The 24862-nt window shown below is 36.9% G+C and overlaps 4 protein-coding genes and 1 long non-coding RNA gene across 6 annotated transcripts; 2 read left to right on the forward strand and 3 right to left on the reverse strand.

The window, feature by feature from the left end:
* On the forward strand, positions 1–2367 carry LOC116030022 (protein IQ-DOMAIN 14-like). Of its 2 annotated transcripts, XM_031272104.1 has the most exons (6): positions 1–131; positions 242–331; positions 440–712; positions 799–1002; positions 1170–1295; positions 1397–2367. In XM_031272104.1, exons 2-6 carry the CDS (start codon positions 254–256, stop codon positions 1928–1930), a joined length of 1215 nt encoding a protein of 404 aa, XP_031127964.1. In that variant the 5' UTR covers positions 1–131; positions 242–253; the 3' UTR covers positions 1931–2367. The 2 variants fall into 2 exon arrangements, with proteins under 2 accessions (XP_031127964.1, XP_031127965.1); XM_031272105.1 differs by lacking the exon at positions 1–131 and having other exon boundaries at positions 144–331.
* LOC116030023 (glucan endo-1,3-beta-glucosidase, acidic-like) lies at positions 2358–3649 on the reverse strand. Its single transcript, XM_031272106.1, has 2 exons — positions 3536–3649; positions 2358–3418 (listed from the first exon to the last, which is right to left on the reverse strand). Exons 1-2 carry the CDS (start codon positions 3621–3623, stop codon positions 2466–2468), a joined length of 1041 nt encoding a protein of 346 aa, XP_031127966.1. The 5' UTR covers positions 3624–3649; the 3' UTR covers positions 2358–2465.
* A 4185-nt stretch (positions 3650–7834) lies between these two features.
* Positions 7835–17194, reverse strand: LOC116028776. The gene is made up of 8 exons (XR_004100212.1): positions 16740–17194; positions 16501–16631; positions 13338–13536; positions 11135–12629; positions 10955–11037; positions 8840–8873; positions 8733–8763; positions 7835–8144 (listed from the first exon to the last, which is right to left on the reverse strand). It is a non-coding gene; the product is annotated as an uncharacterized LOC116028776 (long non-coding RNA).
* On the forward strand, positions 15144–18336 carry LOC116028775 (cytokinin dehydrogenase 1-like). Its single transcript, XM_031270592.1, has 5 exons — positions 15144–16011; positions 16457–16584; positions 16746–17006; positions 17099–17361; positions 17443–18336. Exons 1-5 carry the CDS (start codon positions 15351–15353, stop codon positions 17768–17770), a joined length of 1641 nt encoding a protein of 546 aa, XP_031126452.1. The 5' UTR covers positions 15144–15350; the 3' UTR covers positions 17771–18336.
* Positions 18337–18573: 237 nt separating this feature from the next.
* Positions 18574–23845, reverse strand: LOC116029513. The gene is made up of 10 exons (XM_031271564.1): positions 23781–23845; positions 23381–23644; positions 22996–23140; positions 22486–22691; positions 21243–21298; positions 21013–21072; positions 20528–20865; positions 20145–20327; positions 19688–19837; positions 18574–19506 (listed from the first exon to the last, which is right to left on the reverse strand). Exons 1-10 carry the CDS (start codon positions 23843–23845, stop codon positions 18619–18621), a joined length of 2355 nt encoding a protein of 784 aa, XP_031127424.1. The 3' UTR covers positions 18574–18618.
* Positions 23846–24862: the final 1017 nt, after the last annotated feature.

The raw sequence follows: 24862 nt of genomic DNA on the forward strand, positions 1-24862 counted from the left end.
TGAGGATGGAGAGAGGCCACTTGGAGCATCATCATTCCAGAAAATGACTGCCCATTTCTTGTTGCATTTTTCCAGCACAAATTTGATGTTTTAGATTGCCCTCTTCCTCATCTTTTCACCTGTTCTTCAAGTTATGACTTCAAATTTCCAGCTGGGCCATTAATCCCAATCTTGAGCTTCATTTCTTCTCTTCAAATGTTACTTTTATGAGTGTTTGATAAACTGTTGTTTGTTTCTGCAGAATGGTGAGTATATGATGGGAAAGAGAAGGAGCTGGTTTGCATTTGTGAAAAGACTGTTCATTCAGGAGGCAAAATCCAAGGCAGAAAAGGTTGGTTTTGATTCATTAGTTCCTTCATCTTTTGTCCTCGGGTTCTGTTATTAGCTGGTCTAACCTATGACCTTATAAACTTATATGTTCTCTCTTATATTTTCTCAGAGACCGAGGAGATGGAAATGGTTTTCCGGGAAGATTAAGCTGAGGCAACGGCCAGCAATCGAAGCGCCTCAGAGAACATTATGTGAGGCGGCGGAGGACCAAAGAAAGCATGCGATGGCGGTGGCAGTTGCAACAGCGGCCGCTGCAGAGGCGGCGGTGGCTGCTGCCAATGCTGCAGCAGAGGTTGTCAGGCTAACCAATGCTCCTTATGAGTTGCAAAAGAGACAGAGCTCTGCAGCCACCAAAATCCAGACTGCTTTTCGCGCTTACCTCGTTAGCATCTTCAACATTTTTATCCCCCTTGGATTCATGATTGCAGATATTGCAGAAAGACTAATCTGAAGCATATGTTTTTGCAGGCCAGGAAGGCATTAAGTGCATTGAAGGGACTGGTGAAGCTGCAGGCAGTGATCCGAGGCGAAATTGTAAGGCGCAGATTGATAGCTAAGTTAAAGTGTATGCTGTCATTTCCCAAGTCACAACCACAAGTTCATCAGAAGAGAATTGCAGCTGTGGAACAGCCTATCAGCCAAAAGGAAATTCTGAAACCTCATGAAGTAAAGGTAATCTCAAGCTTTCTGCAGAAATAGATTTCATCCTTTGAAAGGCTTCTCAAGTTGTTATATACTTAAACTTTGTGCTTCAGTAGGTTGAGAAAATAGTTATGAACAGATACTACATTGTAATAGAGTCAGTAGTACTCAAAAAAAACTTTGATTGGCAAATCTAGTGTCAGAGCCACAGGACCTGGGATTTCACCTTAGCATCAGGGGAAGATGCTGAAGCCTTGTGGTTCAGAAGGCGAGATGCAATAACCAAAAGAGAGCGGATGATGAAATACTCGTTGTCACAACGGGTAAATTCATTCATATTTTCTCACTATGGTTATATAATTAGCCCTCTATCTTCTTGTCCTGTGAGAATCATAGGATTTGGATTTGGATTAAATGTTTTTAGGAAAGGCGAAACGATGAGACTCTGCAAGAGCTGTTAACCAACAAGGAGAATCAAGGGAGCTGCAGATTTGATCAGTGGGCAGAATCTGGCACACCAAAGAGGACAACATTAGCAGACAGGTTAAGGTCATTTGCACACTCAAATGTTCATGGAGGTGACACGAATCAAATGACACAAGTCCAAGGAAGATATGCTCGAAAACAAGACTATTCTGAGGAGCTGAATTCCCCCTTGTCACTTCCCAGGAGATCATTTTCTCTTGTGAAACAGAAATCCACAAGCGACGATAGCTCTTTGCCAGATTCCCCTATGTTTCCAGCTTACATGGCCGCCACAGAATCTGCAAAAGCGAAGATGAGGTCCATGAGCACCCCGAAGCAAAGGGTGAGGTTATACGACACTTGCTCGTGTCAACATTCTCCCCACAAGCTCAGCCTTTCTTCGTGGAGTTCATTCAACGACGAAACCTCTAGCACTGAAAGAAACTGGAATTTTTCAGCAAGCATCAGAGAACGCAAAAACGTTTTACCATGATTACAACAGTTATCACTTGTCAGAAGATTTCAGCACTAGAAAAGTTGAACCTTTGAAGAACTTCATGTTAATTTACTTGATACTCCTAACATGGTACAAGGCTACACCATCTTTTAAGAAAGTAAACAAAGTAACAAGATCATTGGAGGTGTTTTTCATCCAGGTTTGTCTACAAATAACAAGAGAATGATTTCTTCTCCTGCTTAAGGTTCAAAAACATTACAGACTTCAGATACATGTGCACATAGACAAAAAAAAAAGGTTTTTCCCTCTTGTGTGTTTTTAAGTGTGCTTTTAGAGGATTTAATTTGAGTCCTTGGAGGCAGTGAGGGTTGATTCTGCTGATTGGTCATTTGTTTGGAATGTGTTGTAAAATTTGCAAAAAGGGTTTTTTGTATTTGTTGTCTGATATAACATCACATACTTATTTTTGGTCCTTTGAACAATGCATGAAATCTTCATATATAGCAACTCTTATTCAGGATAATACATTACATTACCATATTAGTTGCTTGATAAACTCGAGTCTCGATGACTAGTTAAAGCTGATGGGGTATTTTGGTTGCCTGTTTGGAAAGAACAGACCAAAATGCCTCTCAGATTCAGGAGGATCCTTCTGGTCTTCATCAAACAAATCGAAAATGTAAGTCTCTATAGCTTTTTGAGGCCTCTTAGGGCTCCCTCCCTTCACGTGGCGGATGAGATTGTTGTTGTATGTCCTAGCATTGTCAATGGAGGCTGCATCTCCCCCAGCAGAGGGCCAACCACTCTCAGACACAATAATCTCCAGAGATGAGCCACCAGCCCTTTCGAGAGCCGAGTACATAGCATCTAAAAGAGCATCGAAGAGGTTTTGGTAGCCCGGGCCATCATTAACTACAATTCCAGGTGAGGTAAAAAGTGCATACTCAAGCTTAATATTCTTTGTGTCTCCTATGTATGCAATGTAAGGGTAAATGTTTACGAGTAGCGGGGCATGGTTGTTCACTAGGAACGTGATTATGGGGTCGGTGAATGCCCTAACATCAGGCCTGAATTCTCCATGAGAAGGCGGATAACCAACTCCTAACAGTCCTGTTTCCACAGCTGTGGAAACCTTAATCCTGTCCCCCAATCCAGCCCCCGAAATTGCAGCCTGCATGTTTCGTAGGGCCGGGAGGAGGAAAGCCACAAACCGAGAGTTCCCATTCACTGGACTGACTTCATTTCCAACAGCTATGTACCTGAAATTGACATTCGGGTGGTTTCTTACATTGTTTTGGACCCACGTATCCGCGTTGGCTTGGCTAGCAGCAATGTACTGAAGATCAGAGTTGGGGACTCCTAGGATGAGTTGAATGTTGGATCCTCTTAGGGCTAGGAGAGTAGGCTGGTGTGGATCATAGATTCTCATTCTTTGGATGTTGTTCTGCTTGCATAGAGCCACAACTTCTGCTGCAGATGGAAGTCCACTTCCGAGCCTTCCATAGCAGACTCCAGTCTGAGCACCTAAACAAGATCAAACATTTTTCCAGTTAATTTGACATAAACAGCACAAGAATGAATACAGAATATGAAATTTTGAATTATATTCCTGCATAGCAAGAGAGGGGCGCGAGAACTGACCTGAAAAATCGAGGATAGTGAAGACTAGCAGCGCGAAAAGAAGCATTCTGCTGCAGGAATGGTTATGTGCAGAAGCCATTTTTTTCATTCTGTGTGATGAGGAAAACTGCAGAGCTCCCTCTTTATAGATGGGAATGAAGGTGAGGGATAAGATCAATTTCTTGGAAAATCCAGGCACCCCATGGAAACAGCACAAGTCAAGCAAACATATTCCACATATTCTCCAGACATCATTAAATGATTTCTTGTACCCTACAACATGGAAATTTGAAAAGTCCATTGGCTTGTGGCTTGTGGCTTGTGAGGATGACTTCCTGTAATGGAAATACGAAGTCGTTAGCCGCCCTCATAAGAAGTATTTTGCAGCAGCCAAACTTCAATCTTCAGATCACTGACAGATAAAATGTTCATTGTCCCATAATCAAAGTCCTTTTTGTTCATTATCTTAGCCTGTTTTAAGCACATATCTTCTGCTATGGCAATTCAGACTTCCTGAGAATTGGGAAAACTAGTTATGACTGCTCTGCTGCAAATTATATGCATCAATGCTTTACTCAAATAAGCACATTTCAACAATACTTTTTCAAATATTGGCTTATCATTTCCACCGATAACTTAACTTTCAGCTTTTAGCTTATAATCCTGTCAGGGCGGGGTGTGGCGGTCTTAGGGGCGAAAGACTTCACCTTGAGAGTGGGTGAACTTTTAGCTTATAATTTTTCAACTTTTAACTAACGTTTCAGTTAGGTGTGACAAAGCATAACCTAAATATCACAACTAACTCTGTTAGCATTCAGTATAAAACTTTTCAGAACGTTTCAGAACTTTTCACTCTTCGTGGAAGATGAAGCCTGATGAGACCCTTCAAATTAAAACATTTGAGTTCGAAATGATATCAATAATGTCATTTGTAATCTTCTCTTTTATCAAACGTTCAACAAACAAAGTTGCACATGTCTTAGCTAGAGCAGTTTTTCCCATGTTTGAATGTTTTTCTTGGTTTGATATCCCGCATCCTATCCTCTTTCATAGTTTGAGACTTGATTTGAACTAATGAAATTTAGTGTTTTTGTTTTGTTGGTTTGTTTTTAAAAAAAAAAAAAAGTTTTAATGCTTTACAAATTTTAAAAGTGTAACCCCACCCACCTCCCCATATTTATAAGCCTATCAACATACAACAATATCAGTATATGTACCCATAATAGCAACTAAGTATTGAATGCACGATGCACGAATTCTAGTATCCGATATACTAAAAAGTTGTAAAATGAAATGATTTGAACTGTATTTATTTAAAAAATGAAATGAATTTAATAATTTCTCATAGAAGAAAAGAAATAGACTTAATTAATAAATGAGAAAGGAAATAAATTAACGGCATGTTTAGTTCAGTTCGCAGAATAGTCCTAGAATGGAACCTATGTCCTCTCACTTGAGAGGACCACAGTTATGCTGCTTGACCACAAGACGTTTGACAACTAAGTCAGCACTTAAACTCCCAAGATCGGAGATTGGGCTTCCAAGTTGGCAAAAATGCGGAGAGTCAATGACAAGAACAAACGGAGAGACTGCTTGGGCGACTCGTGATTTACCTCTAACTACTCTTAGATAAGGTATTTTGTGGACTCGTGTCCACCTTTTAATGTGGACCCGAGTTCAAAATACACAATTTACATATTAAATATTTACAATTTATATATTGAATGTTCACAACTAAATGTTTACAATTTGAATTGTGAACATTCAGTATGTAAATTGTGACAGGTTCACTTTGCAAGGTAGATCCGGGTCCATGGTACGACTATTGCTTATTAGTTTAGCTCGGAAACCAAATATATAAAAAAATAAATAAATAAAACATGCCCCAACCCAAAAGCCTAGGGAATTCAAACCCAACTAAAGAGGTTGGGCTTGAGAAGTTTTTTGGGTTGAGCATGTGCTTCTATATTTGTTATAATTCCTATTGACATATAATAATCACCATTAAATATTAATATATTGCCACAAACGAAACATTTATCAAAAGTGGTACTAATAATATTAATATAACATGTTTGATTGTTTCCATTAAGCAATTCAAGAAAGAACTATTTCTAAATCAATTAATAGCAACACATCACATCAATGTTTCGTAAAAATATTGGTATGTTGAGTGTTATTCTAAGAATAATGGTTCATTGACATTTGGTTCACGTTATCTCACATAATCTCAAGAATATGACTATTATAATATCACATTTCTTATATGCTCAAGGGAATGTGATGTCATAGTAGGGAATGTGAAATTTACACACTTTGTTTTTTTTTTCTTTCTTTATTCGGCTTCGACGTACCATATCCTAAACCTCAATAACCTATTCTTAGGCTTATGAAGAGGTAAATCAAACAAATTTAGTTTCAAAACTCAACACCAAATTGTATACTGGGGGGGGGGGGGGGTTGAGTGGAAGAGGATTCCACTATTTTTTGTGGATTCCACTAAGAATTAAAAGAAAAAGAAAAAAAAATAGAGCAAGTTGGTGCACGCCTCACACACCAACACTCAATGGGCGGTGCCAGGGTGACAACCAACTATTGGACTTGCTCTTATGTAATTTTTGCATCACTAGACCAATGTTCTAAGATGATTCTAACAAATTTTTATCCAATACTCTTTGATTATGATTGGAAAAAATTATTTTTATTTTTAAAATGAATACTTTTAATACCAATATGTCAATATCTATCAATCGGGTTAAAAAAAAGAGTAAATATTTCATAGTATAACTTTCACATTATGATTAGGGATGACAATGTGTCGGGTGTGAGTTGGAGAGGGTTACATCCATCACCCAATCCACCATACATTTTCTCCACCCACCCCCACCCCAACCCCAACCCGCATCGGGTAAATTTTTTCAAAACCCACCCCCATCCCATCGGGTGCGGATGCCCAGTGCGAGTACCCACCACTTATCAACTTATTTTTTTTCAAAAAAATATTTAAATTACTTACACATAATAAAATAATAAAATTCATTAGTTATACTAATACATAAAATAATAGAAATATTCAATATAATAACTAAATTGTTAATTTTTAAAAATAAACTAGGTAATTTAGATGTAAAAATAGTAAAATGTTACCCAAAGTTATTGAAAATTTTATAATTAACTATATACCAGTACTGCTAATTTTACTACTCCGTATTATATATATACACACACATGGTAGGTCGGGTGGGGTTCTAGGGCGGGATTTGTACATAAAACGCGAATCCAACCCGACCCACTGCGGGTTTACTTTTTTAGACCCACCACCCACTACCACCCAAAAAAACCAGATCCATGCGGGATGGATTTGGGTAGATATTCGCGGGGCGGATTGAAATTGTCTATCCTTAATTATGATTAATGGTGTTCATACGAGAAGGATTCAAATCATTTATGCATTTTCCGTGTAGGCTATAATGATATCGCGCAATAGTTTTGAAACAGAGGCATTATTGGTAAGAATAATTGGCCTTGATTGGATAGTTTTCGAAAGTGATTTTTTCATATTATTTTAAACTCATCATGATATATATATATATATATATATATATATATATATATATATATATATATATATATATATATATATATATATCTTTTTCTAACAGAATTTTATTCCAAAGATGTGATCTTATTAGAGTTCGCTTACATTAAGTATACCATCAATGGGAACTTTGCTTCTGTTCTGGTTGGGAAGTGTCTGTCCTTTTCACTTCGTATTACTTTTTTCGTTCACTTTTTTTAACATTTCTAGTACCAACTAATTCATTCGGGCGAGACATCTTACGATGTCATGATGTTCCTATGGTCATTCCTTTAATACTTTTGGCTCTCGAGAGTCCCTTTGTAAGATACTTGGCCAAAGTGTGACCTGTAGCTCACCCGACACGGTCGTACGAGGTTACATTCACCCAGCACGATCGTCTCAGGTGAACAGGAATTGGGAATCAGATGCGGGCGAAATTCCCGCTAATGGCTGAGATGTTCAGTCAACTCCCTCCCCATTTGTGGGGGTTCCCAACCCCTACAAGGGAGCAAAAAAGGGAAGAGGAGAGGCCCTAGTGAACCATCATAATTAGTGAACAAGTGTAAGCTTTGCTACTCGAGAGTATGGAGTACTGACCAGACTGAGAGACAGGCCCTGAAGCGAAGGACGGGAACAAGCAGAATCAATGTGTTTCGATTTCTGGCCTTGCACCGACCATCCAATGGACCATGGACTAAACGTCCACCGAAATGACTAAATTTTATAAGAGCAACTTCCATGCCGATTTGTAATTTTGTCACATTATAAAATATAGCATGCTTATTATTTTTAGTATCCAACATTACTAAAAACATGACATTTAAACCATTTTTTTATGTGACGTGACACCCCCAAGTAAAAATGACCACAAGTATATTCTTCACAGGAATAATAAGGCCAAGTACCTATAAGGCTATACTTTGGGCACCATAGAGCTCAACTGGTCAAGCACCCATGCACTGCTATAACATCTGTGTGCCCCATACAAATTTTGATGCACCGATCATAGAGTTACATCCGGACTAGTTGATTGCTCCATTCCACAAAAGCCTGATTCATCAAAACAATCAAAATCTACTTGATCACAAAATTTTGCAGAGCAAGATACAATGCATGTCTTGACAGTAACACTGTGCATAAACTATGAAGTGAGACTACTCAAATTAGGTCTCTACATCATAAAAGACTTGGCAAGTGACTACATATGTGCATTACTATACCATAATTCATTAATAATCATCATCTTATTCAATCTATTCAAAACACTGATGATTATGATATAGAATCCGAATTATCATAACATATTATAAAAAAATTATTGAAAAAGGATGGGTTGTGAGTGGAACTGATGTGATGACAAGCTAACTAATTTAATTTAAGATTCTATAAAAAAAAAATGACGATTTTTAAAAAATTCCCCGAACAACCTACATCAAATTTTGGTGGGAGGATGTGAATGGCCAAAATTTGATTAAACAATAGTCTTTCTCTTTTCTTTTTCAATATACCAAAAATGTCATCCTAATCTATGACTTTTTGAATTTTTTAAAAAGATTTTATCTACATCAAAAGAAGGAATGAAATCATTAAAATCAGCCAAAAAAGATACATAGTTTGATACCTAATCAATTTCCATACCTTTTTGCTTTATCCATGCAAATCATGTTTCCTTCACGGTAATAAAAAAAAATTAGAGAAAAAAAAAAAAGGATACAAAATCTAATAAAAAAGGACAATTTTTTTACCGGGGCCTCTAATAGAAATGTCTGCATACCAAACCTGAAAAAAGAATCGAGGATAAATCACAATTACATACCAAGCAAGTCCTTAGACCATACTACCCTGTACCCTGTACCCTGAACACTTGAGATAAATTTTGAATATGGTATGGAGATATTGCATTCGAATTACTGGAACCATGAGCTTATGTCTGCCATTATTTTCTTTTGCTTTGAAGCATTATTGGTGATTAAGTTGGAGGGCTAAACCTGGCTAGCTACTTGCTAACAATCAAACCATGAAGAAATAGGGCAGCAGCACATGGGATCTATGATTTGTAGGGAGTTGTATCTGATGTGGATAGAATGCGACTCTATTATCAACATTTTCTTGAACCAAAGCTGAAAATTCATATGCCATAGCACACTCTGTCAAATCTTGATCTTAATGCTATGTGTCTTTCAATTTTAGCATAAATTGCACACAGTATCTAATATCTATCACCTTGAAGTGAAGATTGTATTTTGGAGTATATTTAGTTCCAAAATTGAGAAAATATAATATTAATAAAAATGCATTTACTATTTAAAGGTTGAACTAAAAGTTAAAATTAAATAAATATTAGGGGATGTTAGATTTTGAAAATAGAAATAGAATCAAAATTGAAATGAAATACTTAGTAATCAGAATGAGTTTTAGTAAAACTAAGTTATCTATTTGAGAATAACTGAAATGAAAATTATTGTTGCAAGTCTGCAATTAAAGAATAAAAATTATTAAAACAATTTTTTTTTTTTTTTTTAAAGAAGCAAATTTCATTACATCAAATCTTATTTTCATAGTTATAATGTAAAAGATAAACGTTATTACTGATGTAACATAAATACATAATGTAAAGATGTCAAACCAATAGGTTTATCATTTATCATTTGTTAAGAAATGAAACCTTAAATAAAATAGGTAATGTTTTTTTTTCTTTCTAAGGGCATTTGCATCCTATTCTAGACTCATTAAAAGTGGTTAAACAAACATGTCTATGGCTTCTGTTCTAATTCATTACCTAGTTACCTCTAAACCCATGAACCAAACACCCCTTAGGTCCATGAATTTTTGTTTCCTCAAGCACACAAGTAATAATGCTATGGGAAAAGGTCTCCAAACAAGGATTCCCTAGTTCTACTATGCATCGAGCATAACCATTTAAACTTTGGTTGGAACAATTTAAACTTTTGGTCTATTGACTCCAGTGCTTTAGATTACCCATCTATGGAGCTCAACTGTCAACATTTTTACCTTTTGTGCTCAAATTTTGAAAATTTACCAAATTTGGTCTTTCAAACAAAGTGTATAACATATCCTTCAATCTTTTTTGAATAATCATTTCATCAAGAGATTCCACCTAGAGGATCAAATCTAGTAAATTTGAAACATCAAACATTAAATGTGAAAATAATAATAATAATAATAATAGTAAAGCGCCTACCAAAATCCTAATATAGTCGAAGAACCAAAGTAGAAAAAAAAAAAAAAAAAAAAAAAAAANAAAAAAAAAAAAAAAAAAAAAAAAAATCCTTCCAGCATAGCTGTGAAAAGGTCATCGACTAATAAAAGGAAGTAATTCCAGTTTCTTCCAAAGATGAAGACATAGTGGTCAGATATAGATTGATGTACTCCCGGTCCCTTTCCCTTATCTCCTTTGGTGCTTAATGGATTAATAAACCCAAATCATTACCCATGCATTACAAATTACCCAAGCAGCTTTATACCAATGGGTTCTGATGTGTACTTGTCTAGGAAAGGTTGTTATTGTGACAATACAACCTATGTAATGGGAGCTTTTCATCCTGTTTCTGTGGCAGAAAAGCCCAAACTCGAAGAGGAATATAGTAACTAGTCATTGGCTAAGTTGTGTGCAACAAAAAAAGTTTACACACAACTTAGCCAATGACTAGTTAAATATTTGGTGTTTGGAGACTATAAAGATCCAATTAAAACGGTGGAATCTAACCCCATCTAAACTAATTATCAATATTCAGTAAATCATACATAATAAATATTTTTTAAATCATATAAAAATTGGGACTTTTTTTTTGGGTACAACAGAAAAGGATAAAGATTGGGGCATGGAAATGGGTTCATACCTTAAGTTCAGACTATGGGCCAAAGCTTTATGAGGAAAACAACAGTCCTAGGTTAGCTTGTGGTGGGGTTGTCAAAATATTTGCTGAATCTCCATGATTGCAAGCACATGGTAGATGTGACAAAAATACGTAAAAATATTAGATAAGCAAAAGGCAACAAATGATAGCAGCAGTACTTACACAGTCTCGACTCTGGAGTTTGCTGGTTGACAACAACCCCATTCTCTGTGCCCAAAATAATTTGAGAAAAGAGTTTTTATGCTGGCATGAGCAATAAAGAAAATAAAGCAAAAATTATTGACGACACAACCATGAGCAAAAGAAATACATATTTTGTATGAAAGTATAGCTAGGGACAAATAGACATGATTGGAATAGCATGTAAATAAGATGGGTTACAGAACGAGTGGCCAAAAGGACCGTTTTTGCAGACCAAATTTGGTCATGTCCTGTTTGACATGGCTGGACTTGGAGCAAATTTAATCTGTGCAGCAATTTCCAAACAAAACGCTCATATGATATCATTATGATTATTTACTGAATATATGTTAAACTTGACTACATACTTATTTGCTGGTAAAACAGAGTATGCTCATAATCAATGTATATCTATTGAGTCACCAGCACTCTCATTCACTGCCTCTTCACGCCCATGGATCCAACCAAAAGCAGTGAAATAAATACACCAATAATATTAAGAGCTAGCTAGGATTGATATGATCTTCTCTAAACCAGAACTACTCTTACAGATTACAACAAAAATTTTGTCATTTCATAAAAAACCTTGCTCATTAGCAGAATTAAAATAAGCAATCCCTCAAACTTTTCATTTTTAACAACGTGAAAATATGCACACCACAATTTCATAAAGACTGGCATAGAAAGGATCACCCTATTGCATAGTTTGTCTTGTTCTGCAGAAAGTAATAATCATACCTATCCAACCTTTTCAACTGGGTTGTCTCCTTTTAGACAGCAGAGGTCATAATACATTTCTCCCTTTGTTATTTATACAAAGTGCTGATATTTGAGCCACTAACAGAATATTATAATGAAAATTTCATCATGTTGCTTCTTAGTGAACAAGAAAATACTAAAATATAAATCCAGTTAGTATGAATGTCTCAAGGAATTCTACATGTGGGGTTCAAAGATCTCTAAGGCAGAACCAAACATAGCATTATGCAAAAGTAGAACAACGTTAGTGTGAATGTCTCAAGGAATTCTGAATGTGGGGTTCAATGATCTCTAAGGCAACTCTAGCAGGGATAAACAAACCGCATTATGCTGTCCTAGAGAAAGTTCATTTATATTGCTATTAGTAGATACTAGTATTCTGCTAACAGTATATAGCCTGTGTGCAGTCAAATTAAAAAACTGGAAATTATACTCATCCAATAAATAAAAAATGTAATGATATCCACACAGTATTTCTGCAATATGCATATACGATATATCACAGTTCATCTCACAATAATGAAATAAATGAACAAGATACTAAAAACGAGGTGTGGATTATGTTTATCATGACAACTTGCATGATGACTGAGATTTCAAGTTCTGAAAATGGAAAAGTTAATTGCCATTTGCCAAAAGTGGGTATGATAAATCAGGAGTGACTTCGAAACTTGTGACTCAGAGAGTAGGCTGACACAAGAATGTCACCTACTGCAAGCTGAAAGAAATGTCATTGATGGAGATGTAAATGTCCATTGTTCACAAGAAGAAATTAAATACTCAGTAAAATTGTTTTAGCGCAGACAAGAGCACGAGGATGATGTGACTTAATGTGGCCTATACTATCTTATAGGCCAAAAAGATTATCAAGAACCATATTGCAAGAGATCCACCAGTAGTATAGAATGAAGATAAGATTATTTTCAAAAAGCAGCAGATAGGTGTCCATGAGTTACTCCAAAACCAAAAGAAAGGGGCAATAGTGGCTGGAAATCAGTTCATATTGCATATTGATCTTATTAGGAGCATCACATCCTCTTCTGTAAGACAACAATTTGATAAGGTGCCTATAGATCTTACTGAGAACCAGCTGATATCTAAATCAACACATTTTTGTTCTTCAGTTTTTTTTTTAATGGTATGGATTTGTAGCATAAGAAGATGATGGTTACAAATACAGTGCTTGATATAAATCTGGTCGTTATTGATGCTTTGTCTTTCTTCATTAAATTGAAATATATTAATGATCATTATCATACTACAGTCTTTAATGTGCACATGAAGGCATCTTTTACTACCAAAATAAATGGAAGAAGCACTAAAAATTATAAAATTTCATTTAAGCAGGAATAAGTGGTGAAGCAACCTTTCAACGTTCAAGTGCTCAACAAACAGAAGAACGAAGTAATAATTTCCATAATAGTACCTTGTTTGGAGAAGAACAATAAAGCAGCTCTTAGATTTATTAATTAGAAAATCAATATGTTGTCTCAGTTCTGGGATCCAAAAATCTTGAGATGAAATTGTGTTGGCAGGTTCTGCTTTTCTTATGTTTCACCCGTTCAAACTTTCACATCCATGTACACTTTTTTACTATGCTCTGCTCATATACAGTCCCCAGGCTCCTACACAGAACAAATTTGTCATCAATGCAAATTACTGCATATGGTTCTCATGTACCTTGCAAGACTAACAAAAGAAGTTAATATAATTTAGGGAAAAACCAAAGGAAGAGTACCCAAAAAAAAAAAAAAACTATGGAGCAGTTACTAGCTTTACATTAGGGGTGATGAGGGGAAGGTCTCCAACATTGCATTACAGAGCATCACTGCATCACCCCTCCATTCTTTAGGACCATGCCTAGCATACATTGAACTAATCTCATAATTAGCTTTCTAATTGTAGTGGTATTTCACTAATATGGTAAAAAAATTGACCTTCATTGGGGTTTTGTTAATTGAAGGACCATTCCATCCAATTTTCATTTGTTGGAATATATCTGGGAATCTGGGTTGTCTAATTTTCAATACCTGGGGGACAGTTTGTATTCAGTTTTCAATAGTTGGGGGACTACTCTTATCAAAATTGATAATTAGGAACTACAAGTGAAATAACAACTTATTTTGGGACTTAAAATGCAATTAGTTCATAAACACTGGTAATTGGTTAGCAGTAATTGTTGATTAATGGACTAATCATGTTTTTGGTGCTTTGGTAAAAACTTAGCCACTTTGAACTTATTTTTTTAAAAAATTAATTAATTAAAAAAAAAAAAAAACCTTCTTTTCATGGGCAATTCAGCTGGACCCAATTATTACAAATCAACACTGCTTAAAGACCATGCTCAATAAAGTTTTGAAACAGATAGGATAATCTCATTAAAAGAAGCAAGACAGGTTTGTTGAACTATTCAACAAATATGAGAACCATTTCCATGTTTCCTCAAGTTTTCTTTCATGCATGACATTTGCTGCAAAACAGCAAAGTGGATACCCATTTAGTCCAATCCCTTGGAAACAACTATTATTAGAACAATCAACCCAAAGTGTAGCTTAACAGAAGCAGAGACAAATTACCCTTTCAGAGTAATAATCACAGAACCTCTATGATATGACTCCTGCTTCATCAGCTACACTTAAACCTAACAGCATCGAACCTCACAAGGGGCCACCCCAATTTTCATGCTCTGCCACTAAGAACTAAAACCCACCATAGAGAATTTACCATTATTACTGTAAGCAAGTAAATTCAATGAGTCATATTGAGGATGACAGGAAAGGAGAGATTCATTCACTGGCATGTGAAGAGGAATTACACTGCCAAGAATCACTTCTCACTGGGATACTATGAAAAGACATGAGTGTAGACTGCATTATAACCAAAAGCTAGGTTCAATGAACACACCATAGAAATAGTGCAAATCACAGCATAGAGAATCACTTCAACCTTAATACGGGAAGTCATTGTTTCACCAGATGTCGAAAGGCAAATGGTCGGCCCAGGTGCACTCATAGATTTGCCCAAACTAGAACATAAATGGAAAAATTAGAAGGTGCCTGAAACCATGCTAGAATGCAAACAGTAGGTGACAGTTCAATTTGACCTCGGTTGCGAAGTCCTTGACAAAGCAAAGGACTAAAGAAGGGCCAAAATATGTATTTTTTTCTAAAACACCTCAAAATACAACAATGGGAACAGTACACTTATGCAATTCTAGACCATTAAGTGACAATTGATGGTGACACTCCAATCCTTCCCTATATATTCTCTTCAGAAACCTTCCTTCCAAGGCCATTCTACACCTCTCTATTTTCTGGGAAAAAGTTAAGGAGAACAAAAGTAGTAACAAAAATCCCAAAAAATTCCCACAAGGAATTTCTTTTCCCAATTCATAGGCTAACCCTTTCCACATACAACCATCTTGTGAATACTAAGAAGAATGAAGTCACCACCAGTGGTATTCACCAAACAAAAGACTATGCTCCTCAAGTTCATTGTTGTTTTATTAGCTGGTTGCAGTATTAAGAAAAGTAATTTTTTCTGTAACTATCCTTTTGCCACCCCTGAAGTCTCCCCTCATTCAAGTTTCTCAGTGATCCATTCATCACTCGAAGAGTTAAAACTAGATGGGTATCTTAACTTTACAAACATTGACCATGCAGCAAAGGACTTCGGAAATAGATATCATTTCCTTCCATCAGCAGTATTATACCCTACGTCAGTTTCCGATATCTCTTCCACCATAAAACTTATTTATGATATGGGTACCAGCTCAGAGATAACCGTTGCTGCAAGAGGTCATGGTCATTCTCTACAAGGCCAGGCACAAGCTTATCAAGGAATAGTGATCAACATGGAATCTCTTCGTGTACCAAGAATGAGTTTCCAAGGTGGGGAAAAGCCTCATGTTGATGTGTCTGCTGGAGAACTTTGGATAAATGTCCTGCATGAAAGTCTTAAATACAAACTAGCACCAAAATCATGGACTGATTATCTTCATCTAACAATTGGGGGCACTTTATCAAATGCTGGAATCAGTGGACAAGCGTTTCGTTATGGACCACAGATCAATAATGTTTATAACCTTGAGGTAGTCACAGGTATGTTCATGCATTAGAAAATAGCTTTGTTTTTCCAGATTCACAATTATAATATACTTATGCTAAACACATACAAAAGAAACAGACACTAGTGCCATCGTGTCAGATGGGACTTTTTGTTCTATAAAATTGCTGATTTGCTGGTAGTTCAGTCCTCTGTTATTTTATTTCAGAAAGTGTTGTGTTTTCCCAACACTCAAAAAGTCAATAATGAAGTGATTTGAATTGTGGGCTGCAGTACCTGCACCCAACAGAATTTACAGCATAAATCAATGTTGTTATCAGATGTCACTTTCTCCTCTATTCTACAGTATCCTTTGATTACCCATGAACATTTTTCAGACAAAAAGTAGGTATTACTGTATTAGGAGATGGTTTTCACCACTACTTGTCATACTAAATATTTTATTAACAAAATTCATTAATAATAGTATTCTTCCTCTAGGAAAGGGAGAAGTAATTACATGCTCTGAGGATCAGAATGCTGACCTGTTTAATGGTGTACTTGGAGGTCTAGGACAATTTGGTATCATCACCCGAGCAAGGATTGCTCTTGAACCAGCACCCAAGATGGTAACTTAATGATTTTGAAATTTCCATTAACTGCAAAGGTTAAGTTACTACCCAAAAGGGAAAGTATGAAAATATGAATGCAAAAGTAGATTACAAAATCAAAAAAGAAAAGACAAGAAAAAACACAACTAAAGGTCAATAAGCGATATACATACTGGCAGGTTAAGTGGATCAGAGTGCTGTATTCAGATTTTCCCACATTTATCAGTGACCAAGAACACCTGATATCATCCGAGGATTCTTTCGACTATGTTGAAGGGTTGGTGATAATAAACAGAGATGGTCTGCTAAATAACTGGAGATCTACTTTCAGTCCTAAAGATCCAGTTCAAGCAAGCCAGTTCAAATCTGAAGGAAGGACACTCTTCTGCTTAGAGGTTGCCAAATACTTCAATCCAGAAGAGGCTGATACCATGGATCAGGTAGATATTCAAAGTTCAAAATGGCTTCCAAACCTTACTGTCTTTGAGCAATTGTTGACCTAAATTTTGGCCTTTGTTATCCAATCCTGCAGAAAATTGACAGTCTTCTATCAAAGTTGAACTACATTCATACCACACTCTTCCTTTCAGAGGTTTCTTATGTGAACTTTCTGGATAGGGTGCACATCTCAGAGATGAAACTCCGGGAAAAAGGGTTGTGGGACGTCCCTCATCCATGGCTAAATCTACTTATTCCGAAAAGCAAGATTCATGAATTTGCTACAGAAGTTTTTGGAAACATTCTTACAGACACCAGCCACGGACCCATTCTCATCTACCCACTCAATAAATCAAAGTATCATGGCTTGCTTGTCTGCTACTATTTTTTTGTTTTTTTGTTTTTTGTCTGTAATCTCAATATACTTTCTTATTTCAGGTGGAAAAATGGGACATCCCTGGTCACTCCTAAAGAGAATGTTTTCTACATTGTAGCATTTTTAAATTCTGCAATACCATCACCCGGAGGTAAAGATGGAGTGGAAGACATTCTATCTCAAAACACGAAAATTATAAATTTCTGCGAAAGGGCGAAGATTGGGATGAAACAGTACTTGCCCCATTACAGCACTCAGGAGGAGTGGAAAGCCCATTTTGGAAGCCAGTGGGAGGTGTTTGCTAAAAGGAAGTCCCTGTATGACCCTCTCGCAATCCTGGCTCCTGGTCACAGAATTTTCAAAAGACTTGTAGCCCTTCAATCACCATAACGATCGGCTTCGATCAGAAATAATCACTTAATATGTATACCTCTTCACATACCTAGATGGACACTGCTTCGAAAGTGTGTATAAGTGGTGTGTACGGGCAGAGGTACCAAATAATAGAGTTAGAGAAATAGTAAAGCAAAGCACTACGAAGTCAATGCATGTGTTGATCATCGTTGTTCTACCATCTGGCACGAGAATAATGTCGTTAGATTTGAAGATTCATTCATTCCAATTTCCAAGGGTTAAGTTGAATCGTTCGTACCTTGAAAAAAGAAGAAATTGCATGGATTCTGTACGTCCTGCTTTTCGCCTCGCCTCGCCTCGCGCCGCCCTTTCTGCGAATATGGATGGATTATCGTTTATCAATGATACGTGTAAGGAGAATCAATGAAGAGGAAGACACGTGTTGGTTACACCGCCATGCCCGAGCCTTCAATCACCACCGGTTATTGCCGCTGGGAGGGGATGCCCTGTAAATCGTATTCGGACTTCGAAGACGGGAACGAATATGGTTTTCTGGGGAAGGTATAGTTTAGACTTTAGAGTGGTAACTGCGCTAAGTATGAGAATTGAATTTCTGAATTTGTTGATGTTGATAAGTATTTTCATATATGTTTATCATCTGTATCTTAATAAGAATGCTCAATTATACATGCAAAATTAGCTAGAGTTCAGAGAAAATGTGCCTCAAAGGGAAGGCTAATAAACATTAAAGAGAAACAACGATGAGTAACTACACAAAAGCTATTCACATGACTATGCCATTTGCCTTCTTTCCCTGCTTCCTCCTAGTAACTTTTGGCAGGCCTTGCAAAAACTCCTTGTGCCAAAATAATACGACATTGCTGTTACATATCACCATTTTTACCTTGCAGACGAAGATGGAGAAGTTGTTGCAGCTGCACCTTTTTAAGACTGTACCATCTTTTCAACTTGTGTTGTCTTGCAAGGGCCTGGAGTTGGGTCTTGGTCATATGCTCCAGGTCTGCAATACATCCAGATGGATCTGCTGCTGCTGCTGCTGCTGCTAAGTTGTGAGAAGAGGGGCAGCCTGTGTCTTGAACATCTTTAGAAGTGCCACGGGACTTGGTTAACCTCATTTGGTAGTCCCTCAGATTTTCATGCTCTTTCATGACTGGCAAGTCCAGGCATATTTTAGTTTGTGGAGTAGGATCAACACTCTTGGACGCGACCAATGCTAGTGGGCTTTCATATGAGTTCTTGTTTCCCAGGTCACTGTTGGCAGGCTTGTAACCACTCCCAGGCATGCGCAGCTGCTTTCTTAGTTTTTTAGGAGGTGATTTTAATCCCAATTCCTCAGTAAGACATGGTTCCCTGACCATGTTTGCATATAATGACCATTCCTTGTCCATCTGTTCCCAGCTTCTTAACTGCACAGACAAACTTGAATTGGACTCGGCGGGAGCTGTGACTTGAGTTTTGGGGGGAAAGTACTCTTGCGGTTCTACTTTTATCTGTGTTTTTCTCTCATTCTTATCCTTCTGGTTGAACAGAGCCAACAATGACCCCCCAACACTCTGATCAACTTCGCTGAGCAGAGCCCCTTTTCCCTTTACTCCCCAAGGAGATTCTATGCTGACCATTTTTGTCTCCAACAATTGACTTTTGGTTTCTTTTTCGATATTCTGAGCGGTCGCCACCTCCTTGTTCTTCTGCTTCCTGCTGAAGTCTTTCACTTCTTGTTTTATATCTACTCGTACTTTGGATCCCTGAAACTGTTCATTTTTTAGTCAAAGTTTTAGCTCACAAACACAATAATTTTCATAAAGGCTACCAAGAAGCAGGAAGAAATTTTCAGGAAATCAGAATAGCATTGTTGAACAACTTGGTCTATTAAAGTATTAATCATAGTTAGACGGTTCTAACAAACTAAAGCAATAAGGATATATTCTCAACCTTAGATGTTTCTGACAAATCAACTCCTTTCACTTCTTCAGTTGTACTCGAGCCTATGCATTCATGTGTGTTACTCAGCTCTTCAACTTTATCCTCACAGAAATCTTCCAAAGGCTCTGCAGCTGAATCTTTTGAGATAGCATTTGTAACCTAATCATTGTCGGAGTAGCCAAAGTCACAACTGAGCTTACTACCCATAAAAAAAATTAATGAATTCCAAATGAACATCATTGGTATGTGTAATTTGTATTCTCTCTAATCTGAAGGACTAAATCTCTAATTTTCCTATAGAACAAGGACCGTGCCTACAACCTCCCACAGGATTTATGTGCCTCTTAGGCAAAACATTAACAGAACAAATTAGAATGAAGTTTATGATCAGCACTGAAAGTGCACGTAAGTCATTCTAATTACTAGAATTGGGAAGAATGAAATATGGTATTTAGTTTTTCTTTACCTCCTCATCCACTGTTATTCGAGATCCTGAAGATAGAGAATTAAGAGTCCTTTCAGCTGTAACAGATATCCCACATACTATATTAGAAGTTGAACCGTTCAAATTCTTCTCCATGGGCTGGGTGCTTGCCACTTTCTGAACATTTGAACAAGGACGGTTATGATCTGCCAGGGACACTTCATTCTGAAAGAGGAAAAAGATTTGAATCAGGGCAAAAGTAAGAAACAAATGAAATAAATCAATCTACATGAAATTAATGAGAGTATGCACAGTTATTGCACGGAACAAAGAGAAAAATGTCGACCTAGTAAACAAATTACTAAAAAAAGTTGTCAGTTGATAATAAGCATGTATTATTTTTAATGAAGGTCCAAAAGGCAAACCTGCTCATCACTTTGGGAAAAGTGATCTTGTAACAGAGCACTTAATACTTCATGTATTCTTTCAGCAGGTTTTGGATGCATTTGCTCATTTCCTAAATGAAGCACACCATTCACATTTGCATTCTTCAAATCCTGTATTAATTTGTCAAGGCAAGTGATCTTCTGAATTAAAGTGGTAAAGCACATTGCATGCCACTTCTCACCAGCCAAGGCCAGTTCACTTTGCAACATCACTTTTTCTTCTTCAATTTCAAGTATCTCTCTGTCAGCTTTTGCAATCAACACCTTTAGTACTTGAATACAAGATTTCTCATTTAATGCATCTTCCTCGATGACATCTACAACCAAAAGGGAATATACAGAGATGAATAGATGATAGTATCATAATGCAATTGAAATGATAAATCACAAGTTAATTATATGTATACATTTATATATTTATATAAAAAAAAAATGAGTAAAAGGAAACGCTGAATGTGAACTACCGTGTTGAGGATTGAGGTACAAGTCATTAGGCCAACTATTCGCCACAAAGCAGGTTTCATCTGAAATGTAAGAAAAATTAAAACCAATAGATGAAGCTAAAGAAAATGGTCAGGACCAGCAGCATGCTAATTTAAGGACTTCTTGAAAGATCAAATTCACAGCCAAGGATTGGAAAAATTTTTATGATAAGCAGAACTACAATATGCAGTCAGAGAGAAGGTGAAACAACCTTGGCTGTATGGGCAATCCCAAATGGAAAAGTTCATATCCTGAGAAAATGTCATCCTGAAACATAGTCAGCGAAAATATTAGACAGGAGTTCCATGAGACAGGCATCTGTCATGAACTTGCCAATTTTAAGGGCTAATGATAGTGAATATACTGACATTTGAACCCTAGTATGATGAAAAACAATACTGACAACTGAATATCTTTTGATAGTAAACTGCCAAAATCAAGAACTAGTGAGATGCAACTTGAAAATTCAAAAAACTCATGGCACTGATACATCAAAACCACAACTCATCCTAATTAATCTAAAATGGCAGTATAAAGAGAAACAAGAGTTAATTAAGAATGCAATACAAGTATGTCTTGTGCAATATGCTCATGCCCATCATATGATACTGGAGGTTTTAATATTACATGCTGGAAAAACTCGAGAAAAAAAAATGATTTCACCAAAGATGCTTCTCTAGTTAGAAACTTGTACTAACAGAGTTTAGAAGTGCATGCTACCTTGTGCTTTGCCTAGAGGAAAAGCAATGACTCAATGAGGGAGACCGTACTATTCAAGGATCAGAGGAGATGAAACAGAAAATGGTAACCTAACTTGGCAGCAATAAAGATTCAAGGATTTTATGGTAACCCAAAGAGTTGACCAAAATTTTTACGAATTCCATATGAAATCAGCACTTTTAGGATTAATCTAGCGGAAACTTCAATGGACTTTAAAAGCCATTTAACCATGATTCCATCAAACTCCAGCCCCCGGCAGAGTCAATATATAAACAGAACTCGATGAATAAATAAAAATAGAGAAGAAAAAGAAAACAAGCCACATTTCTACAAAAGTTGAGCCACAAAATAAAATAAAAAAGATTTTGAAGTGCCTAAAATACATGAATATAAATAAAGACCCAAACATAAACATGTCCGTAAGTTCATGAAATAAATTGCGCAAGATATCCCCCGCCCGTAAGCTAAGGAAAAAGGAAGGAACCATTATGAAACAGTGCATTCCAACTTATAAAATTTATCCAAAAAATAAAAAGACATTAAAAGGTTTTTAAAAACAACGAAGCAGAATAGTACTGTAGTAGAAAACAAAACTTGAAAATGCTTCCGAGATTAAGTTTCGGTTAACTCAAAATGTATTGTGTATATACGTGCATACATGCATAGAAATGAATGAACAAGCTGAAATTAAGAGGTTTTGGAGCACATGCATAGAATCTAACAGAGGATCATACGGCTGAAATTCGGAAATGCAGCGTCTTAAGAGAACGCAAAATGCAGAAAACACCTGGAATTCCAGAGCTAGAGTGGTTGAGGTTATAAACTCCGCACCTGGAAGCATAGAACCGGCGAGACTAGGGTTTGTGGTTGTGGCGGTGGAGGGCGGTTTTCCCGGATGAGAGCGGAGGAGAATGGCGAGAGCTAAGACCGCTAGAGTGGACTGAGTGAGGGAAAGAAATGGGAGAGAGAGGGGTATAGTGTGTCAGCATATCTGGTAAATCTTTTGCAGTTTGACGTGGAGGAATGGGGGTAGTTTGGTCCCACGATCAGACCACCTATAGTCCTACACGCTGACCTACTACTATCTTTTCTTCTTTTCTTTTTCTTTTCTTTTTGGATAATGAGACTTTAGTACCTTCCTCTAAAACTCTTTAAGCATAATCTCTAAGCCTCTTAAACTGATTCTTATACTTTATATCTAACTTCTTAATAATTTCTATTATTGTCCTTCTACACATACTCACTGTGGTATTAATGAAGAACTCATCTTTAATGACCCCCCTACTCAACTTTGAATAACCAATAGTAGGATGTTGTCTCACATTCTCTTCAAACTTCCATTCTAACCACTTCTGACTAACAATCCATAAGGTGAATTGAGAGTTGCATCTATGTTCCAACATAATTGATTTTACTTGAAAACACCTAGTTCTTTCTTCCCACCTGCACTAACATGAAATGCACATCCCTTCCCAAGACATTATATCCTAACATACTTTAATCCATTTTTTTTCCAGAATAAATATCTCTTTGTGTGTACATCATAACTAATCATAGAAAACTTGAATTGCACGTTATCATCAAAATACATACCTAATTCAACAAATGGTGGATCAGACTTAGATATACCTATGGTATTTGTCATTGTATTTTGATTGGACTTCATTCCCTTCTTCGTTCTGCAATTCTTCTTCAACTGTAAGGGGATTTTCTGAATCATAATACTCAGAATCTTGGGCATCTTCTAAAGGGTTATGTGATGGTGGCACATATTGGGGTATAGTTTCATCATCTACCGTTGCTATTCTTTTTCTCTTATCTCTACCCTGATTACCAGTACTATTTTGTTCTCTCTCCCCCTTACTATCACCCTCAGTACCCTGGTCACTGTTTCTGTCATTTGCACTCACTTTCAGTTTCTATTTCACTGTCAATTTTAGTATTTCTCCCTTCTTCATTGCCAATTTCAGCATCTGACTCAAAGTCACTAACCCCCATGCTCACCCCTTAATTCTGCCTCAACCTCAACCTCAGGTTGTTGAACTTCACCCCCTTCAGGCTCAGGTAAACATAAACCAACCACTTCAGCTTCATCTACTCCATGCTCAACACAAATCTCACACTTTTTATGTTGACGAGCAATTTGAGCTAAGTGTAAACTACTTGCATCATTGTGTAATAGTTTTAAAGCTTTAAAGGGTTCAGAAACCAACTTGTAAGTAAGTGAGGCTATTTTCTCATACCTTTGGTTTGCTATATATTTGACTAGATGGGAATAACATATTAAGTCCGGGTATACTCTCACTACCTCAGTCTCACCATTCAAATATTGGAACCTAGGGCTACACACAAAATTACCACCATGGTGAATTATTAATTCTATAGTTTCATCAATCTTGACAAAAAGAAGCATATTCAATGCACATTTTACACATAAAAAGAAGCAATGCCCACGATTTATGACTTTATACACAACTAGCTATGTAGGATCACAATTTTTAAAGCAACATAGCAGGACTCACTGTATGAAAAGCATAAACATATACTCTCAGTAGGCCACAACACAGTACATCAACATTGTATGCATATATTAATCACAGTAGGACCACATTACAGCAACATCATAAACCCTACCACACATTCACTATATCTATTACACACCACAGGGTACTGTCTATCAGTCTACCTTCCAAGTTAACAAAATGTACTCATTAAAGCAACAAGTGCCAAAAAAAGGAAGATGAAAAATATTCGTTCCCATTAAAGCAACAAGACCTAGACCATAAGATTATACTGTACTGACAAAATAAGTGTTTGATTTTTACTTAGAAAGTTTCAGGGGGTAATTAGACACACCTGCAGTTCTTCGTCTGGGGAATTAGGCGAAATCTTTGGCGTCTTTGTTTGGGGAGTAATCCTCGTCGTCGTCACCGTCCTCGTCCTTGTCGCCGCCCTCGTCGTCGTCGACGTCCTCGTCCTCGTCCTCGTCCTCCTCGTCGTCGTCGTCGTCCTCGTCCTCAGGATTTGCGGGGGAATTAGATCATCCTCAGACTCGTCGTGGTTTGGGGAGAAGTTTGGATTTGTTATATTAGGGTTTGGGTGGGGGTGGGG

The sequence above is a fragment of the Ipomoea triloba genome, chromosome 9, assembly GCF_003576645.1.
Source record: "Ipomoea triloba cultivar NCNSP0323 chromosome 9, ASM357664v1".
Classification (NCBI taxonomy): domain Eukaryota; kingdom Viridiplantae; phylum Streptophyta; class Magnoliopsida; order Solanales; family Convolvulaceae; genus Ipomoea; species Ipomoea triloba.